This window comes from Hemitrygon akajei, chromosome 6 (genome assembly GCF_048418815.1).
Source record: "Hemitrygon akajei chromosome 6, sHemAka1.3, whole genome shotgun sequence".
Lineage (NCBI taxonomy): Eukaryota > Metazoa > Chordata > Chondrichthyes > Myliobatiformes > Dasyatidae > Hemitrygon > Hemitrygon akajei.
Window position 1 is genome coordinate 44,386,693 of NC_133129.1, and position 19,984 is coordinate 44,406,676.

At 38.4% G+C, this 19,984-nt stretch overlaps 1 protein-coding gene across 5 annotated transcripts in view; it reads left to right on the forward strand.

Annotated features, from left to right (window-relative positions):
* The window catches only part of poc5 (POC5 centriolar protein homolog (Chlamydomonas)), a 123,700-nt gene that overhangs the window by 52,389 nt on the left and 51,327 nt on the right, over positions 1-19,984 (forward strand). For all 5 annotated transcript variants that reach the window (XM_073048267.1, XM_073048271.1, XM_073048270.1 and 2 more), the window contains exons 7-9: positions 2,005-2,109; positions 8,135-8,314; positions 9,033-9,195. In XM_073048267.1, the coding sequence (XP_072904368.1) occupies positions 2,005-2,109; positions 8,135-8,314; positions 9,033-9,195 (448 nt within the window). The remainder of the gene's footprint in view (positions 1-2,004; positions 2,110-8,134; positions 8,315-9,032; positions 9,196-19,984) is intronic.

Sequence of the window (19,984 nt, forward strand, 5' to 3'; positions counted from 1 at the left end):
ACTGTGCAAATACAAAAAGAAAGAAATGACAATAAATGAGCAATAAATATCAAGAACATGAGATGAAGAGTCCCTGAAAGTGAGTCCATTAGTTGTGATGGGGCAAGTGAAGTTACCCTCTTTATTTCAAGAGCCTGGTGGTTGAGGGTACTAAATGTTCCTGAACTTGTTGGTGTGAGTCTTGAGTCTTCTGTACCACCTTCCTGATGGCAGCAGTGAGAAGAGAGCATGTCCTGGGTGGTGGGGGTCCCTGGTGATGGATGCTACTTTCCAGTGACAATGTTACACAATGATCAATTCAATGATGGAGAGGGCTTTACCCATGATGGACTGGGCCGTATCCACTACTACTTGTAGGATATTCGTTCATGGGTATTGTTATTTCTATACCAGGCTGTAACACAGCCAGTCAATATACTCTCCACTACACATCTATATAAGTTTGTCAGAGTTTTAAATGCCATGTCGATTCTTCACAAAACCTTAAACTAGAGGTGCTCCAGTGCTTTCTTCAACATTACAATTACATGGTGGGCTTAGGACAGGTCCTCCAAAATAATAACTCCTTCTCATTTTATACATAGTCCCATTAGTTTTGGACATCCCTACTCCACAGAAAAGACTTTGGCTATATGCTCTTACACATGCTCCTCAAGATTTTATGAACTTCTATTAAGATCATGCCTCAGCCTCCTGTGCTGTAAGGAAATATGTGCCAATCTATCAAGCCACTCCTTGTAACTCATTTTGACAAAAAATGTTGTTTTGCAAGGTTCACATACAGTTCTTCAGCATCTTGGCTTCTCTTGATACCTCACTTAAATTTGACCAAAACAACTTTGCTTTCAGGCTACAATGATTCTTAACGTTGCATTCCTCCATATTTCTTATTAATATAGTAAACAGTACTACCTTTTTAAATCTGCCCTCTTCACTTCTAACCCCATCTTCAACTTCCAATCAAACAGTCTTCTATTTTACTTCTGTTCTTAAAATTTGAAAAATACTGTAACCGGAATCATAATTAATTTCTAGTTTTTACGATGCTGGTGAAATTGGAAAAGTTACCTTTTAACCATTTGACTTTCTTTTTCTATTTAATATGTAATGTGAACTAGCAGTAGGAGTAATGATTTGGGGTAATGCCTTTGCTCATACTTTTCTCTGCTTGAAGTTGTAGTATGTGAAGAAATGTTCAAGTTAGAAATGCTGTCTGAGACGTGCCTTGGTTTCATGAAAATGATGCTTTACTGACTGTTTGAAACGTGTTGAGGGATGTAAAGTGGCTGAACCTGTGCAACTGTGCTCAAGTTCAAATCGGATCTATTTTTCAAAGGACCTGCTATGAAGCAAAGTAAAATCTGGATGCATTTTAATTGGAGTTAAATGTATGATCAATGCTAATTAGTAATTACAGATAAACAGTCTTTGGCACTAAAAATAAGGTTTCATTTGTCTTATTTCTATTGATGTATGCTTTTAATTAAAAAAAAACAAATTCCCCTCATACCCTGTTTCTCCTTGCAACAAAGACGGAGGTCATTCATGTGCTAACAGAGTCATTTTATTTCCCCCACATTTGTAGCTATATTCCGTTATGTTTAACCATGATTCTTCCCCGCCCCTGGTGCTCTTGTCATTCTTCTACACTGAGGACAATGTGCAGTAACCAATTAACCCACTAACTGCCACATAATTGAGATCTGGCAAGAAACCTTACGTAGGAGAACATGAAAGCTGCAAGAGTATTACCAGAGGTCGGGACTGAAAGAAGGTTGAAACTGTGTCAGCCTTCAACATGGTTGTAACATGGCTCTGCTGATCTATCTATTATATATATATAATTTTTTTGATTTCAGATCTTTGACTGTACAAAGTTGTACTGGAGGTGGGGGGAGTTTAATTGAGAGCGTAGTGATGTTCAATAATGTTTTTGAGCATATTTAATTGTTTCAGAAGCAATCAATAAAATGAGACTGAGTTCCATCTTTTTTATCTACAAAGGTGATTTCCAACTTGATTCAAGGTCTTAAGAATCTAAAAGAGAAGATCGAATTGATGCGTAGATTTACACAGTGGCGACTTCAACATTCAGAAGCGAAAGCAGAAGTATGTTTGAATGCATGCTAAGAATATACATTAAAGCTAACTGAATGGATATTATTTTGTGATAGTTTTTAGCTTCCCATATTCTACAGAGTACCACATGAAACACATAATCATGCCTCAATGATATTTGAAGAAAAATCTAGAATGGATATATAGATACTTTATTGATCCCAATAAAGCAGAACAGGTTTTACTAAATGAATGTGTAATGGCGTTCTAAGTGATTGACCCTTCTGTAATCAAAAATCTGTGGTTGTGGGGAATACGAGAGTTGTGGACAATGATCTTAATAAAGTAATAGAATCATGATTTAGATAGTACATGTGCTACCAGTATTTCAACATTCTCCAAACAGTTATATGGAGAAGAAAGATTCAGACAAGTCAGATTATAGCATTTATAATTAAAGTATCAATTTCTGGTCAGAGCTATTTAATTATGTTTCTTTATTTGCTACACCATCCTGAATGGTATAAACTGATAATACCATGAGACATAAGAGCAGAATGAGGCCATTTGTCCCATCGTCTGCTCCGCCATTCAATCATGGCTGATCCCCCTCCTCAGCCCCACTCCCTGTAACCTTTGATGCCGTGTCCAATCAAGAACTTATCAAGCCCTGCCTTAAATCCACCTTCTGACCTGGCTGCCTGTGGTAATGAATTGCACAAATTCACCACCCTCTGGCAAAGAAATTTCTTTAGCATCTCTTTTACATGGATGCCCCTCTATCCTGAAGCTGTGCCCTCTTATCCTAGACTCCCCCACAATAGGAAACATCCTTTCCACATCTACTCTGTCTAGATTTTTCAACATTAGAAAGGTTTCAGTGAGAACCCCCTATTCCTTCTAAATTCCGGCGAGTACAGACTCAGACCTATCAAACGTTCCTTATATGATAACCCTTTCCTTCCTAGAATCATCCTTGTGAACCTCCACTGAACCTTCTCTAATGCCAGCACAGCTTTTCTTAGATGAGGAGCCCAAAACTGTTCATGATACTCAAGCTGAGGCCTCACCAGTGTCTTATAAAGCCTCAGCATCATATCCTTGGCTTTTGTATTCTAGACCTCCTGAAGTGAATACTAACATTGCATTTGCCTTCCTCACCACTGACTTTACCTGTAATTTGGGGGGGGGGGGGTGTTCTCTACAAAGTCTCCCAAGTCCCTTTGCATCTCAGATTTTTGGATTTTCTCCCAGTTTAGAAAATAGAATGCACATTTATTTCAACTACGAAAGTGTATGACCATGCATTTTCCAACATAGTATTTAATTTGCCACTTTCTTGCCCATTCTCCTAATCTGCCCAAGTCCTTTGCAGCCTACCTGTTTACTCAACACTACCAGTCTCTCGACCAGTTCCTCCACCAGTTTTCATATCATCTGCAAATTTGGCAACAAAGTCATCAAATCCATCATCTAAATCATTGATCTACAGCATTAAAAAAAAACAGTCCCAACACTGACCCCTGCGGAACACCACTGGCAGCCAGCTGGAAAAGGTTCCTTTTATTCCCACACACTGCCTCGTACCAATCAGCCAATGCTCTAACCATGCCAGTAACTTTCCTGTAATACTATGGGCTCTCCTACATGTAATCTCAAAGAATTCCGAAAGGTTCGCAAAATGTTCATTTAGTTCATTTGCCATCTTCTTGACCCCCATAATTAATTCTCTGGCCTCATTTTTTAGAGGGTCAATATCCAATCACCTTCTTTATAATTTTACATACCTGAAAAAATTATTTCCTCTCCACTTTGATATTGTTTGCTAGCTTGCCTTCATATTTCATCATTTCCTTCCTAATAATTCTTTAAGTTGTTTGAAAAGCTTCCCAATCCTGTCTTCCCACTAAATTTTGCTTTGTTGTATGCCCTCTCTTTTGCTTTTATATTATCTTTGACTTCCCTTGTCAGCCATGGTTGTACTATTTTGTCATTTGAGTATTTCTTCAATTTTGGAATACATTTGTCCTGCACCTTCCTAATTTTTCCCAGAAACTCTCACCATTGCTGCTCTGCTGACATCCCTGCCAGTATCTCCTTCCTATTTACTTTAGCCAACTCCTCTCTCATACCACTGTAATTTCCCTTACCCCACTGAAATACCACTACGTCAGACTTTACTTTCTCCGTATCAAATTGCAATTTGAACTCAATCATATTGTGATTACTGCCTCCTAAGGGTTCTTTTACCTTAAGCTCCCTCATCACCACTGGTTCATTGCACAACCAAATTGAGTATAGCTGATCCCCTAGTAGGCTCAACGATAACTGCTCTAGAAAGCCATCTTGTAGGCATTCAACAAACTCACTCTCTTGAGATCCATTGTCCTTTTGACACCCCTTTTCTATTTCCTGTTGTAAGCTGTGGCTCACATCCCAGCTACTGTTGGGAGACCTATGTATAACTGCCATCACAATCCTTTTACCCTTGCAGTTCCTTAACTCAACCAACAAGGATTCAACATCTTCTGATGCTATATCACATTTTTCTGCTGATTTGATGAATTCTTTACCAGCAGATCCATGCCTAACTTTCTATCCCGCTGATACAACGTGTAATCTTGGACATTCAGCTCCCAACTACAACCATCCTTCAGCCACGATTTGGTGATGAGCACAACATCATGCCCGACAATCTGTAATAGTGCAACAAAGTCATCCACCTTATTTCTTGTACTTCGTGCATTGAGATATAACACTTTTGAATATTGTATTTGCCACCCTTTTTGATTTTGCATTCCTAATGCACTGATACTCACCCTGCTGACTGCAGTTATGTCCTATCATCTTCCTGCCCTTCCTGACAGTCTGACTGCACGCTATCCTTGCTTTTTCACCATCCATCCTATCCTGAGTTCCCTGGTTCTCACCCCTCTACCAAATTAGTTTAAACCTTCTGTAACTGCCATAACAGACCTGCCCATGAGAATATTGGTTTCCCTCAGGTTCAGGTGAAACCGGTCACTTCTGAACAGGTCATGCCTCCCCCAGAAGAGATCCCAACTTGACAACTTCCTGTGTTGGGAGCATTGCTCTCTAGGATAACCTGTGCAAAAATTTGTACAGTTGTAATTTGTCATCTGTAGTTGATTTTAATCTACTACTAGAATTTTGATTTCTGTTAGACATGCCTTCATTTTTGTTTGAGAGACACAGTAACATGGATATCTACATTGAACTGTGAAGTGAACATCTATTTCAGACTCTTAAACTGATTAATTCTAAACAAAGTGATGACCTTGTGTATAATTTCATGAGAGATGATGAAATTTGAGTGAAATAATATGGATTGCGCGTGCTATTCATTGTCATGATTTTTCAAATTAATTAAAATCTGCATTTTCAATTAACCCACAACCATACACTAGTCAAAAAGTTTGTTTTTAAGATCAACACACTTTAATCATAATGGTAGCTAAAGAGGTTTATCAAATTTTGTTAAATTCAAGTTTAGACTACATGCCGAGAATATCTGATGTTGGCCAGGATTAATGACTAGCAACAGACACAATCAGTAGCTTCCTGCTGATTGTTGCGTATTTTCCTATAAAGGGTTAGCCTTCACTGGTTAGGACTTGATCTTTTCTACTGCTGTCAACTTTTATTTTGAAGAGTTGCTTGTGCCTTTTTTTTTGCTGCTCAACTTGCTAGTTAACATCATAGCTAATTACATTAAAGAACTGTTGGAAAAGTAATGAGGAAATGCTTTTCATAAGTGGTATATGAATCAAATTAAAATGAAATAAAACTCAATTTTTACTTTAATATTCCTTTATTTAGAAATATTTAAGTTAGTTAGGAAATTGAAATCCATGTTTAAGAACATAAAAAGGACAAGCAGAGGTAATTCATTTCACCCTGGACTTTGTTCCACTGTTGAAAATAAAAAACATCATGAGTGATTTAACCTGGCTCCAAACTACTTTCTTTCAGCCATCCACCACCTGCACTTCCCATTTCTCTCAATTCCCTTGTTCAAGTGTCTGTCTATGAGTATATTTCATGGCTACTTCCAGTTATCTATAGTAGAGAATTCCTAAGAATCAAGATTTTCTGAAAAGTTCCTCCTCTACTCATCTTAAATGTGTGACCCCCTTATTCCTTCCAAATTGTATAATTGCACATTTTCCTATATAATAAGTTTCCTATAATCTATGCTCCTGTGCATATATATTTGAATATTATTACATAATTCATAGGGTTAACATATGGCGATCTATTATCTATTTGTACTGGAATGTTTAAAATGTCTGATGTCATATAACCAACTAATATTTAAGTGAAATTGACATTAACATTTCAGGGTATATTTTAGAAATTGCCATCTTTGAAGTTCCAGTTTTCATTTGATCAATATACAAATTTCTTTTGCCCCTAATTCATTTTAATGCAAATGAAAATTTTCGTCTGAAATGAGTGGTGTTGCTCTTGTGTCTGATGTGTTAGTTTGTCATTTTAGTTGTTACTGATGTCCAGACTACATCCCAGGGTGCTGTTAAATAATCGCTTTGGGAAAGGGAATTGAGGTTTGTGGCTCTTAATCAAAGCTGAGATAGACCAAAACAAGTTAGCTTTAAGTAGCAGAGAAGGTGGGAGAAGAAAGGGATTATCTGTGACATGGTGAGACCCAAGTGAAGTGTTATAATGTTCAAGTAGTAATAAAGTTCAGATTCTTTTTGTAATATGTTGCTACTTATAAAACTCTAGGACATGCCTAACAAGTGAAAATGGTAATCAGAATCAGGTTTAATATCACCAGCATTTGTCGGGAAATTAACAGGCAGAAATGACCAGCTCCAATAAATATAATAAATGAGTTACCTAAAGTTGGGAGACAATAAGTTGAGCTGCAATATGTTTAGCTTGTCAGTGCTGTTTGTGTAGTCAAGTATAGTATTCTATCATTGATTGTAATATAATTGGAATTTGTTAATTTTGAGTTATTTGAAACCAAATAATCCCACTTAAGCTGATTATTTCTGCTAAGTAAAATTCTGCCTATGCAATGAAAATCAATTTCTGCCTGAGACAATAATACAAATGAAGGGATTAACAATATGCCAGCATTTGGACTGCCAACACAGATGCCTTGTGCAGGAAGGCACAGAGTCGACTGTACTTCCTTAGAAGGTTGGCGTCATTCAATGTCTGTAGTGAGATGCTGAAGATGTTCTATAGGTCAGTTGTGGAGAGCGCCCTCTTATTTGTGGTGGCATGTTGGGGAGGAAGCATTAAGAAGAGGGACGCCTCACGTCTTAATAAGCTGGTAAGGAAGGCGGGCTCTGTCGTGGGCAAAGTACTGGAGAGTTTAACATCGGTAGCTGAGCGAAGGGCGCTGAGTAGGCTACGGTCAATTATGGATAACTCTGAACATCCTCTACATAGCACCATCCAGAGACAGAGAAGCAGTTTCAGCGACAGATTACTATCGATGCAAATCTCCTCAGACAGGATGAAGAGGTCAATACTCCCCAATGCCATTAGGCTTTACAATTCTACCGCCAGGACTTAAGAACTTTTTAAAAGCTATTATTAATGCTTTTTGAGATAGTGATTTAGATGCATATCATATTTTTTACTGAGTTAAGTATTGTATGTAATTAGTTTTGCTACAACAAGTGTATGGGACATTGGAAAAAAGTTGAATTTCCCCATGGGGATGAATAAAGTATCTATCTATCTATCTATCTATCTATCAATCATTTATGCTGCTGAATATAACAATTAGATACTTGCTTTCTTATAATTGAAGAGAAAAGGCACAATAATTTAGGGGGAAAAGTTGAAGGATCAGCCTTGTATAAATAAGGGAAAGCAGATTGTGATCTGTGGAAGAATTTACTTTGAAATTCAAGGTTTAAATATTTTATGCAGCACTTCAGCTCTATTTCATTCTCTAGATCTGAAGTGGCAATGCATCAGGCACAACTAACTTTAGTAAAATCAATAGGTAAATATTTGTTTAAATTTTGTAATGGTTAAAGATTTAATATTAATTGTGGATCATCTGTTCAAGGATTATGCCAATATCCTGGCCAACAAGCATTACAATTTCTGTCTGATGAGGAAAGCATGTACAGCTTGGAAATCGGTATTGCAAACAGAATGGAAAGCAAGGGTAGAAAAAGCATGTCAAGCTCGAGCTGAGGAAGTCTGTGTTGAGCTCTCGAGAGACTATGAGAGAAAGCTTGATGCAGTAAGTAACACTTAAAGGTTTTATGCCATAAATGAGCATCAGTAAGTGTTCATTGTGGGGTACATGAATGTGTGGTATGGGATTCACTAACAAAATTGTATAATGTATAATGGACAGGAATTAAATTTCCACATGGATTCTTTATTTTGTATGCCAAGTTTTCAGTGTTTTCTTTCGGTTTTCCAACACATCACAGATTTGTTTGCCAAAGTTATGAGGCACAGTTATGATCTACAGAAGTAGGCAGCCTTCAGCTGCTCTTGCCTATTTCAGTAGTCAAAAATATCATGGCTAAATTCTCTTCTCTGCCATTTCCCTGCACTTGCTCAATATAATCTAATTAGTTTCATTGATATCCAAAAATCTGTCTGTCTTGAATGTACTTAGGACTGAGACTTGACCACCTAGTGAAGGGGAAAGTTCAAAGACTAATTTCCTTGTGGCTGCTTTAAATTGAAAAGGAAAAGTTGAGTTGTTAATGTTACATGAATATAAAGCAAACTTCATTTATTTTAAAACTAAAAAACTTCATCCTCTCTTGAGTGGCTCAAGTATAAGCAAGTCTTTTCCCCCTGTAGATAGAAAGGTGTGGTGTCCTCTTTTACTAAAAGACACATTGTAATTTGACCAATGTGACCCCAAATAAAGAAAGTGCAGATATGTATTTTTGTGATATATTACAGTTCTGTTTTAAGTAATTTCTCCTTTGAAATTGTAGTCAAAAGAAGAACTGGAAGGTGCAAGAGCAGAGATACGACGATTGTTAGCTGAGAAGGACAAGTATACTGATTCTATGAAGAAAGCATTCATGCGTGGTGTATGTGCTCTGAATTTGGAAGCAATGAGCATGTTTCAGAATGGAAGCAGAAGAGTGGAACATGGTCAGTATTATTAGCAATGCTCATCGAAAATAAATTGGAAGATGCTTATTCAATGCTGCATATTTTGAATACAAATAAAGTGAAACTTGTACAAATAATTATTATAAAATTCCAATAATTTTAATCCAATTTTTTTCTTGGGTGTAATATATGAAGTATATGAAAAGCCGGCTGGTGGTGCAGTGACATCAGCGCCGGACTCCGGAGTGAAGGTTCCTGAGTTTGAGTCCAGTCGGGCTGCTCCTGGATATGCTTTCCATCCGTGCCGGGTTGAGTGTCTAGTTTGCAACTCGGCCTCGTAAGAAAAAAACTGTGCTGTGAGAAGGACATGTGAGACCACTCACAGAATCTTTCCTCCAAGATGACCACTTTGAAAAAAGTGGTCGCTGAGGCTCTGGCAGAGTATGGCACACAAAAAATAATATGAAATAGTAATTAGTTTAAAAAAAAAAAATTGAATGCATCTATAAACACATAACACATACAAAACATGGGTGTTTGGATTTAGTTCTCTGGGCCCAATGGTTATAGGAGTGTTGTTGCCTTTTGGGCACCGCATCTGTAGAGGTTGACACTTTAAAAAGAAGCGAATGTGAGAGAAGAATGAGAAGAAATCTACTGCATAACTGAATGCAATTTTGATTGCAAGGATTGTTGCTTTAAACTTTCAAATATCAGTTGGCTGATCAGCAGTCTGTACCAACAGTATATATTACATCTTGAGAATATTTTTGATTAAGAATTTAAAGTTTTATTTCTGAAATCAGACTTTTTCTTCAGGTCTGTTTTCAGTTTGGTAGCAATTTTTGGGACGTGGCTTTTTACAGTTAGACAGTTGAGATCTGCACAGAAGGAAGTTGAAGAATGTGGGAAGAGGTCTGGGAAGTGGTGAGGCTAGATATGTATCAACTATGATCTTGTGCCATGTTTGTTATACAGACTTTCAGAACTGTTAAGGAATAGTCCATGTACAAGTTTAAAAACATTTATTTGGAAATTAGAGATGGCCATCTTGGCCCAGATAATTTTGGCAATTAGACTTTGATTCTAGGATTTTTGAGCAATTACCTTGACTAAAAGGTGACTAGAACTGGCATTCATTGATTGCAGATAGGTTTGGCAAGATTAATAAATCATAGGTTTCTTTTTTTTCCCTTTTGGACAAGAGGTCTTGCTGTGGGAGGAGGGGGTTGGTGGAGGAAATAATGTAGAACTTATTGGCTGCAATGAGCAAAGGTATGTTTGGAGAAGAAGGGTGCAGAATTTCATGAAAGGAACACCTCTCCAACTGTTAAGCATGGGGGTGGATCAATCATGCTTTGGGCTTGTGTTGCAGTCAGTGGCACGGGGAACATTTCACTGGTAGAGGGAAGAATGAATTCAATTAAATACTAGCAAATTCTGGAAGCAAACATCACACCATCTGTATTTTTTTTTAAAAAAAGCAAAGCAAGCTGAAGATGAGGAGGTGACCAGGCATATAGATGAGGTTAGTGCAGTGGATGTGATCTACATGGATTTTAGTAAGGCATTTGACAAGGTTCCACATGGTAGGCTTATTCAGAAAGTCAGAAGGCATGGGTTCCAGGGAAGTTTGGCCAGGTGGATTCAGAATTGGCTTGCCTGCGGAAGGCAGAGGGTTGTGGTGGAAGGAGTACATTCAGATTGGAGGGTTGTGACTAATGGTGTCCCACAAGGATCTGTTCTGGGACCTCTACTTTTTGTGATTTTTATTAATGACCTGGATGTGGGGATAGAAGGGTGAGTTGGCAAGTTTGCAAACTACACAAAGGTTGGAGGTGTTGTAGATAGTGTAGAGGATTGTCGAAGATTGCAGAGAGACATTGATGGGATGCAGAAGTGGGCTGAGAAGTGGCAGATGGAGTTCAACCAGGAGAAGTGTGAGGTGGTACACTTTGGAAGGACAAACTCCAAGGCAGAGTACAAAGTAAATGGCAGGATACTTGGGAGTGTGGAGGAGCAGAGTAATCTGTGGGTACATGTTCACAGATCCCTGAAAGTTGCCTCACAAGTAGAAAGGGTAGTTAAGAAAACTTATGGGGTGTTAGCTTTCATAAGTCGAGGGATAGCGTTTAAGAGACGCGATGTAATGATGCAGCTGTATAAAACTCTAGTTAGGCCAAGTTAGACACTTGGAGTACTTTGTCCAGTTCTGGTCGCCTCACTATAGGAAGGATGTGGAAGCATTGGAAAGGGTACAGAGGAGATTTACCAGGATGCTGCCTGGTTTAGAGAGTATGGATTATGATCAGAGATTAAGGGAGCTAGGGCTTTACTCTTTGGAGAGAAGGAGGATGAGAGGAGACATGATAGAGGTGTACAAGATATTAAGAGGAATAGACAGAGTGGACAGCCAGCGCCTCTTCCCCAGGGCACCACTGCTCAGTACAAGAGGGCATGGCTTTAAGGTAAGGGGAGAGAAGTTCAAGGGGGATATTAGAGGAAGGTTTTTCACTCAGTGGTTGGTGCGTGGAATGCACTGCCTGAGTCAGTGGTGGAGGCAGATACACTAGTGAAGTTTAAGAGACTACTAGACAGGTATATGGAGGAATTTAAGGTGGGGGGTATATGGGAGGCAGGGTTTGAGGGTCAGCACAACATTGTGGGCCGAAGGGCCTGTAATGTGCTGTACTGTTCTATGTTCTAAGAGTGGGCGAAAAATCCCCCAAACAAGAATTGAAGACTCTTAGCTGGCTACAGAAAGCGCTTACAAGCTGTGATACTTGCCAAAGTGGGTGTTACTAAGTACTGACCATGCAGGGTGCCCAATCTTTTGTTTCGGGCCCTTTTCCTTTTTTGTTATTTTGAAATTATTCACAGTAACAGAAATTTTGACCAGGGGTGCCCAAACTTTTGCATGCCACTGTACCTCCAAAATATAGGAGTGCAGTTATGCAGGGTAATATCTCTCTTTAGTAGAGCATCTTGTCCATTGGATCTCCATGGTGTAAATCTAGGTGAATACTGCTCCAGTCGGTTTAAAGTCCATAAGGCCTGTCTAAAATGCCCATGTTTTCTCACTGCAGATTGGGTTCAATGCCAGCTGCATAAAGTTAGTGCATTGTTCTATAAAGTATTAGTTCTGGGTTATCTTCCATAAGAAAATTTGGAGCTGTATGCTTTAGCTTGTGTAATTTGGGTCTCTCAGCTAGAATAAAGAGGTGAAATTGACCGAAGTACTAATGATTGGTGAGACAGTTTGGTGTGTAGAGGGTAGAATATTATTGGGCATTTTTGAGAGGGTTGGAAGAAAATTATGATTCATAGGATTACTCTGAGAACAGTGAGCCAAATGAAAAATGTATACTTAAAATGATCAGTTTGTTTTTGTCTTCTATAGCTTTAAATCCTGGTGTGTAGTAACTTTGCACTGCATACCTAATTCCTTTAAAGAAATGTTTTAATTGGCGACCAACCCAGTCTGTATAAGTTTCTCACAAATGTTCTGTGCACCTAGTAGTTCTTAATATTAATCTATCTTGTCTCCCAATATTTGTCTGCCTCAGTCCTACACCGGAAATACATCCTGATTTTGCAGATGTGCATTTGTGCAAATAGCTGCAAATGTGATTGAGCTTTTTGCCAATGAAAAATGAAATAGACTTGGTTTATTCTTGAACTTTTAACTTCTAACTTTTAATTTTTCAATAGCAGCAAATCAGTTTGAGAACTTGGTTTTAAGTACTGTAATTGTCAGAAAGAACCAAAGGGGAGATGATGAAAAAATAATTCTTAGTGGAATTCATTACATGATTAAGAAGTACAAATGAATTCCACTTTCAAAAAAAAAAATTGGATGGAAAAGGAACATTTTCCGGACCATGGGGAAGAGTGAAGAGTTGGAATTATTTGGATTGCTCTTTGAAAGGTTGAGAATGGGCAAATTGTTGTATTGTGGCATGATGCTGTGAACAAGTTGTTCCTAGGGATGAGTTCTATATAAATTAACATTAACTGTCAAAGTTGAAAGTAAAATTCAGATATGCAAGATTAATAAGCTTACCAAAATATCATTTCTGCCTTTCTGGTTTCTCAATTGTTCTAATCAACTGCTTAGATTTAAAAAGTAATTGTTATGATACAATCAGGAGCACAGCTAAGTGGGTCATTGGTTATTCTTTTGGTTATTGGGTGAGATTAAACATACTTTTGTGAAGTATTAATTTTGCGGATTTTTAAGGGATTGTGCAAATGTGATTGAGCTTTTTGCCAATGGGGTTTGTTGATACAGGTTATCAGCATTTCTTTACTGCACAGAGTGACCAGATTTATAATTTGCTTTAGTTTCCATCACTTCAAATATAATCCATAACTTTAAAAATACAATGTTTTTAAATGCCTAGTAATTATTTGCTGTACGGTCTTTGAGACCAAACCTTGTAAATTTTTTTCTTGTCCCTGAAGGATAATCAAGCTTGACTTCATTCTAGTTATGTGGATTTTAAGGTGGTTCATGAGGCCATTGTGGTATCATAGAAACAAACGTGAATGAGTGCAAGTAGGCAACCACCATTTAACAAGATTATGGCTGGTCTGATTGTAACCTCAATTCTGCAATCCTTTCTATCCAGTTGTACTCCTTTGCTTATCAGGTGTCTGTAAACTTTGCAGGAAATGGGGCAGTAGGTATTTAACAGAGCAGTTGTATGAGATTTGTGGGAGGTGTTTCACTCTTTCTACCTTTCCAAATGCCCTCAGCATGTATCTGATGAAGAGACTTGAGGTTCTTTGTATCTTCCTGCATAATTTCATTTCCTGAGGTTACAGGCTGGGAATTCTCACAAGTTGGTGAGAATGTTACATTTTAAAGGAGGCTTTAAGGACTTTCTTAATGTTTTTATTGGGTCTTGTGAATTCTTGCCTGGACAGCTAGATAATATAGCCTGCTCATTGGAGGTGCTGAATGAGTATAGAGCAGGGTTTCTCAACCAAGATTCCATGACAGATTGTTATTGGGGGAAAAAATATATTGTTTTTTGAACTTTGCATAATGCTACCACTCACAGGCAGTGACCGAGCAGCCTCATTAGAGGTCTCTCCACTCTGTATGGCAGTGCGCAGTAGGACAGTGTTTATTTGGTTAAATCCATTCTCAGTTTTCGACACGAGATAAGAGAGGCTGTTAATAATTGCATGGAGGGGAGACGATAGACTGCTGAGGATCTTGAGGTGCATTTTTCAAGCATTGAATGGACTCACCTATTTTTATATTTTATTAACCCTGTGTTAATAAAATTTATTCATTAAATCTATTCATTAGATTGTATTGCTGTTGCACTTCCCATAATTCTATCACTTAATTACAGACAGACATACTTTATTGATCCTGGGGGAAATTGGGTTTCGTTACAGTTGCACCAACCAAGAATAGAGTAGAAATATAGCAAAATAAAACCAGAAATAATTAAATGATAATAAGTAAATTATTCCAAGGGAAATAAGTCCAGGACCAGCCTATTGGCTCAGAGTGTCTGACACTACGAGGGAGGAGTTGTAAAGTTTGATGGCCACAGGCAGGAATGACTTCCTATGACGCTCAGTGTTGCATCTCGGTGGAATGAGTCTCTGGCTGAATGTACTCTTGTGCCTAACCAGTACATTATAGAGTGGATGGGAGACATTGTCCAAGATGGCATGCAACTCGATCCCTCGGGATCAATAAAGTAAGTCTGTCTGTCTTTTACAGACATGTCTGATTATCTAATGTGGCGATTTTTGAATTGCAATCTACTAATGCAACAGTGGACACAAAGTCAGTCTTTTTAATGGAAGTTACTTATCAATGGGTTTCACATGGACTGATGATCCAAGTTGTTCTATTCCATTGTGCCTAGTCTGTTGCAAACAACTTGCAAATGCAGTAAGGGCTGCAGTAAAATTAAAAAGACACTGCAGTACAAATCACAGGCATATGACACGTAAAAGTGCTGATTATTTAAAATGGCTATTGGAATCTCAAAACAAACAGTAAAGTGTTTGTTAAGAAAACCACAGTTAGTAAATGCCTAGGAAGCAAGATATTTAGTAACAGAACTTATTACCCTGAAAAGGAAAATCCACAGTTAGAACCTAATAATGCCAGTGTGTAGAATTATAGTGGGTATAATGCTAGGACAAGATGCAGTATGAGAAATTGAAAAGGTTTCACTCGATGATGGCTGGTTCTTCACTTGCAAAGATCAGGAGGGAAGAAGAGTCCTCAGGAGAGACGGCACGATTGTTGCTGACTGTAGAGGTCAGTTCTGGATCTGCAGACTCTGGAGAAGTAGGGACATGGGAACAGCTGGGATGTAGGCGCTTGGGTAGTAGGACCCTTCCTGCGTCTCCTTTTCAGCAGTCGCTCTTCTGGATTCCTCAAAATTCCTGGCGGCACCGTGGTCAATGCTCTCCAGTGGTCTCTGTCACAACCCAGCTACTGCCAGTCTTTGATCTTGATATTTGGCTGAGACAGCTACTGCTTAAGTTCATTTTTATACTGCGATCTCTCTTGCTCTGAGAGAGTTCTCCATAGAGTACCACTTTGGGTAACCTGGAATTGTCCATGTGACTTCAATGTTTGGAAGTCGAGCCTTCTGTAGGACCTCATTGTTGGAGACACGATCCTGCCAGCTGATACCCATGATAAAGCACAGGCAACGTTGATGGAAGTGCTCAAGCAGTGGGATTTGCTTGCAGTACAAGACCCAGACTTTGGAGCTGTAGAGTGGTGTTGTGATGACGGTAGCCCTGTACACCTAAATTTTTGTAGACAGGCGCAGCTGGTGGTTCTTCCACACACATTTTTGGAGGTGCCCAAAGCCACTGCTAGCTCTGGCAAGTCGATTATTAACGATCCTTACTACTGTAGCATTGTTGGAGATGATGCTGCCAGGTAGGTGAACTCCTCAAACTCCTCATCAATGGTTGGCTCGATGAGAGATTTTGTTTCTCTATTTTTTTTTAAAAAAAGTAAATCCTGACCGTGTCACAACACACTGCTTTCTTCACAGAGAAGTGCCAATGTCAAAAACTCTTGGAAATGAAATTAAAAAAAGTTCTGGATGATGATACAAAAATGGTTCACTTTATTAAACAGCAACCAGTTCACTCAAGAATGCATTTTTTTTAAAAACTGAAAACGTAGAGAAGGAACGCACCAGTTTCCTGCTGCATAGAGAAATCCGGTGGCTTAGCAGAGGAAGAGTTTTCAACAAGGTGTTTGAGCTGAAAGGTGAATTGCAGGAGTATTTTCAAGAAAATAGTAGCTCAGATTTTGCTGAATGCTTTGAAGATGAAGCAGAAACTAGCCTACTTAGCAGGCATTTTTTTTTATCATATGAGCCAGTTGAACAAGTCTTGGTTAGGCCCTGGAGAAAATGTTTTCGTTTCAAGTGACAAAATTCTTGGATTTAAATGAAAACTGTATCTTTGGAGAAATCATGTTACAAAAGGAAATCTTGAAATGTTTCCACTGCTGCTTGGGCTTGTAAGTGAAGAAGGGATCAGAAAGTTTCAAGTCTTATTGAAAACCACCTGAAAGAACTGCGGTACAAAATTGAACAGTATTTTTCCTCCCTTTCAACTCAAGTGTAAGGCTAGATGAAGGACCCTTTCTCTGAATCTACTGCTCAATCTGAAAACTTGACTTTGAGAGAAGAGGAAGAACTTTGTGTGATGCAATCTGATTGTGCACTCAAGATGATATTTATTGACCAGTCCCTGGACAAGTTCTGGATTTCTGTGAAAGAAGAGTATCCTGCCATTCATAGGAAAGCAAGGAACATTTTGCTGCAGTTTTCAACTTCTTATATGTGTGAGCAAGCTCTCTTCTTTAACAAGCATCAAAAGCAAGAATAGAGATAGTCTCATTTCATTTGAAGTCCATGTGTGCTTATCTCAAGTTTGACCCAGAATCGAGTACTTGTGCAGCAATAAACAAACACTAGTTCCACATGCTAAGCCTAATCATGTCACAAAGTAAGAAAATGATTTTTCAAAGTCTTGTATGAAATTGTGTCAGGCTATATTTTTATTCATTTTGCTTTGGGTTACGATTTTTAGTAACTTTACTATTCAACATAGTCAATAAAATTTCTTGTTGTACATGGTATTAATTAAAATCACTTTACAACTTTTATTTAGATTAAATCTACCGAGCCTACCTTTAGAAAAATTTAATCACGTTTTGGCTTAAGCCAGTTATTTAACAGAAATATATTATGTTTGCCTTATGCGTTTTTAAAATTTATGAAAGAGACAAAAAGATTTAATTTCAAGAAAGGAAAGGTAAGCTAAGCTTAACTACCTCACTTTTTTTTCAAGAAAGGTTGGCTAAAAGGTTCATTCTCCACTCAAAAGAGCATTGACAATTATTTTTGGATTATATCTACAACTTACTGATCATACAAATGTACCATGAGCTGTAGATTTAATAATTTTTAGTGTTCTCTGAGACCTGAAAACTATGGGTTCCTCCAGGTTAAAAAGGTTGAGAAAGTTTGGTGTAGAGCTTTAATGGCATATCAGGAGGACATGATAAAGGTGTGACTAATTGGCCAATCGATTTGGAGGTATCACTGTAATATTCGATGCCTTCCGTTGGCCATGTCTCTGAATTATTTAGGATTGGAGGAATCGCTGCTGACTCGTTGACCGTGGACAGTGAAGCTGACTTTGGACTGTCATCTTTGCATTTTTTCTTGGTTAACAGAAATCTGTGCTGATACATAGGAGGCTGTGATGAATTTAATTATCAATCCTTGGCTTCACTGAAAATTGGTTCCCAAAATTGACCTTTCTGGGGTCTCGGCATACCCTTTTATTATGATGTTGAGTGGCAGTGCCAAATTGGTAAAGGGCCTTTGTTTTTTGCAGGAGATCATTCTCATATGTTTAATGAACAATTCAATGATAACTTGAAGATTAGCCTTTGAGTGTGTGTGCAGCTCTCCATTTTGATCTGCAGCTCTGACTGAGGTTGAAGTGATCTTGTTTCTGGAGAGGAAATAACATTAATTAGTTTTCCTTCTGTCTTGTAAATTAGTCATGCTCATTTGTTGTGTTATTGCAGAGAAATTGATAAGAACGTAGGAGCAAAGGCATAACCTTACCTGAACCTTATGTAAATATAGATTAACTGTTTCTCTCCTCACACATGCTACATACCCTTTGAGTATTTCCAGTACCTTCTGTTTTTACTTCGAATTGTCAGCAGCTGCAAATATTTAATCTTCTCACTTGCTTGACCCAAGACTATATTGGGATTACCTCTGTGATTGATCAACTGGTTAGAATCATGGCTTACTTATCATGGAACTGATGTAGAATTTGCCATATTTTAGGAGGATTATGTATGGTGCTCCTCAGTCCACAGAGTTGAAGTATTTTGTAAGGTTGAAGAAAAGTCAGGATAGAATTTAATCTGTTCCATGCATTCCATGTGTTGTTTTACATGGGGAGAATCTGGATTATGACTTGGGAAGTAGTTCTTATGGCTTTTGAAAGAAATCATTGAAGATTAGCTTTTGCAATGACTTTTCCAATAAGAGAATCTTATTATTACCATTGGATGTCTTTTTTCTTGATAAGATCTGCTGACATATTTCTGTCTTTCTTAATTCAAAAGAATGTGACTTTGTCAGAAGTATCTCAGTTGTATATAAACATTTCAGCAGCAATACTGTGTGCTCCAAAGACCCAATTTTTTATTGGTTCATGAATGCCCTTTTCATTTTGTCATCCTTGGGTAGCAGCACAACTGGACCAAATAATTGAGGAGCTCTTCAAAACACCCCTACAACAGCCTTGCTGTTCTTAATGAAATTATTCCTTTCTTGCTCTCAACAAGGTATGCCCTTGGCATTTGAGACTGGATAATTTTGAAAGTGCAACTTCCAGGTATCTATGAATTTGTTCTTTGTTTTTAAACCTTTGAGGCATGATGATATTATCCAAGATCACCTTGTATTTGAGGATAATTAGCTCCTGACCATTCTCCTTAAACAGGACCTTGTGTTTTATTAACATGAGATTGCGTAAATGCTGGAAATCTTGAAGTGGGGTTTTGTTTTATTGTAGCAGAGTCAAGACTCATACTACTGCTTACTGCTGGAGGTATTTATGCTGGCCATCCAGATTAAAACAGCTCCCACTTTTCACCATTCCCATTTCTCTCTTTCACTTTATATCCTTACCTGCCCATCACTTCCCTCTGCTGTTCCTTCCCCCTCCCTTTCTTCCATGGTCTTTGACCCTCACCAATAAGGTTCCCCTTTCCCAGTTCTTTACTCCCCCCCCCCCCCCCGTTTCACCTGTCACCTACCAAGTTGTACTACTTCATCTCCCTTTCCCCACCTTCTTGCTCTAACTTCTCATCTTTTTTACCAGTCCTACTGGCCTACTGCTGTTCTCTGTCTATACACATGACTGTGTGGCTAGGCACAGCTTAACTGCCATCTCTAAATTCACTGATGACACCACTGTTGGCAAAATCTCAGATGGTGACAAGGAGGTAAACAGAAGTTAACTCAAAGTATACTGCAGATGCTGTGGTCAAATCAACATGTACAAAAGCTGTTGAACTCAGCAGGTCGGGCAGCATCCGCTGAAATGAGCAGTCAACGTTCCGGGCTGAGACGCTTCGTCAGGACTTGACAAAGGGTCCTGGCCCGAAACGTTGACTGCTCATTTCAATGGATGCTGCCCGACCTGCTGAGTTCATCCAGCTTTTAAACTGAAGTTAGATTGATCATTTGGTTGAATGTTGTCACAACAACAGCCTTGCACTCAA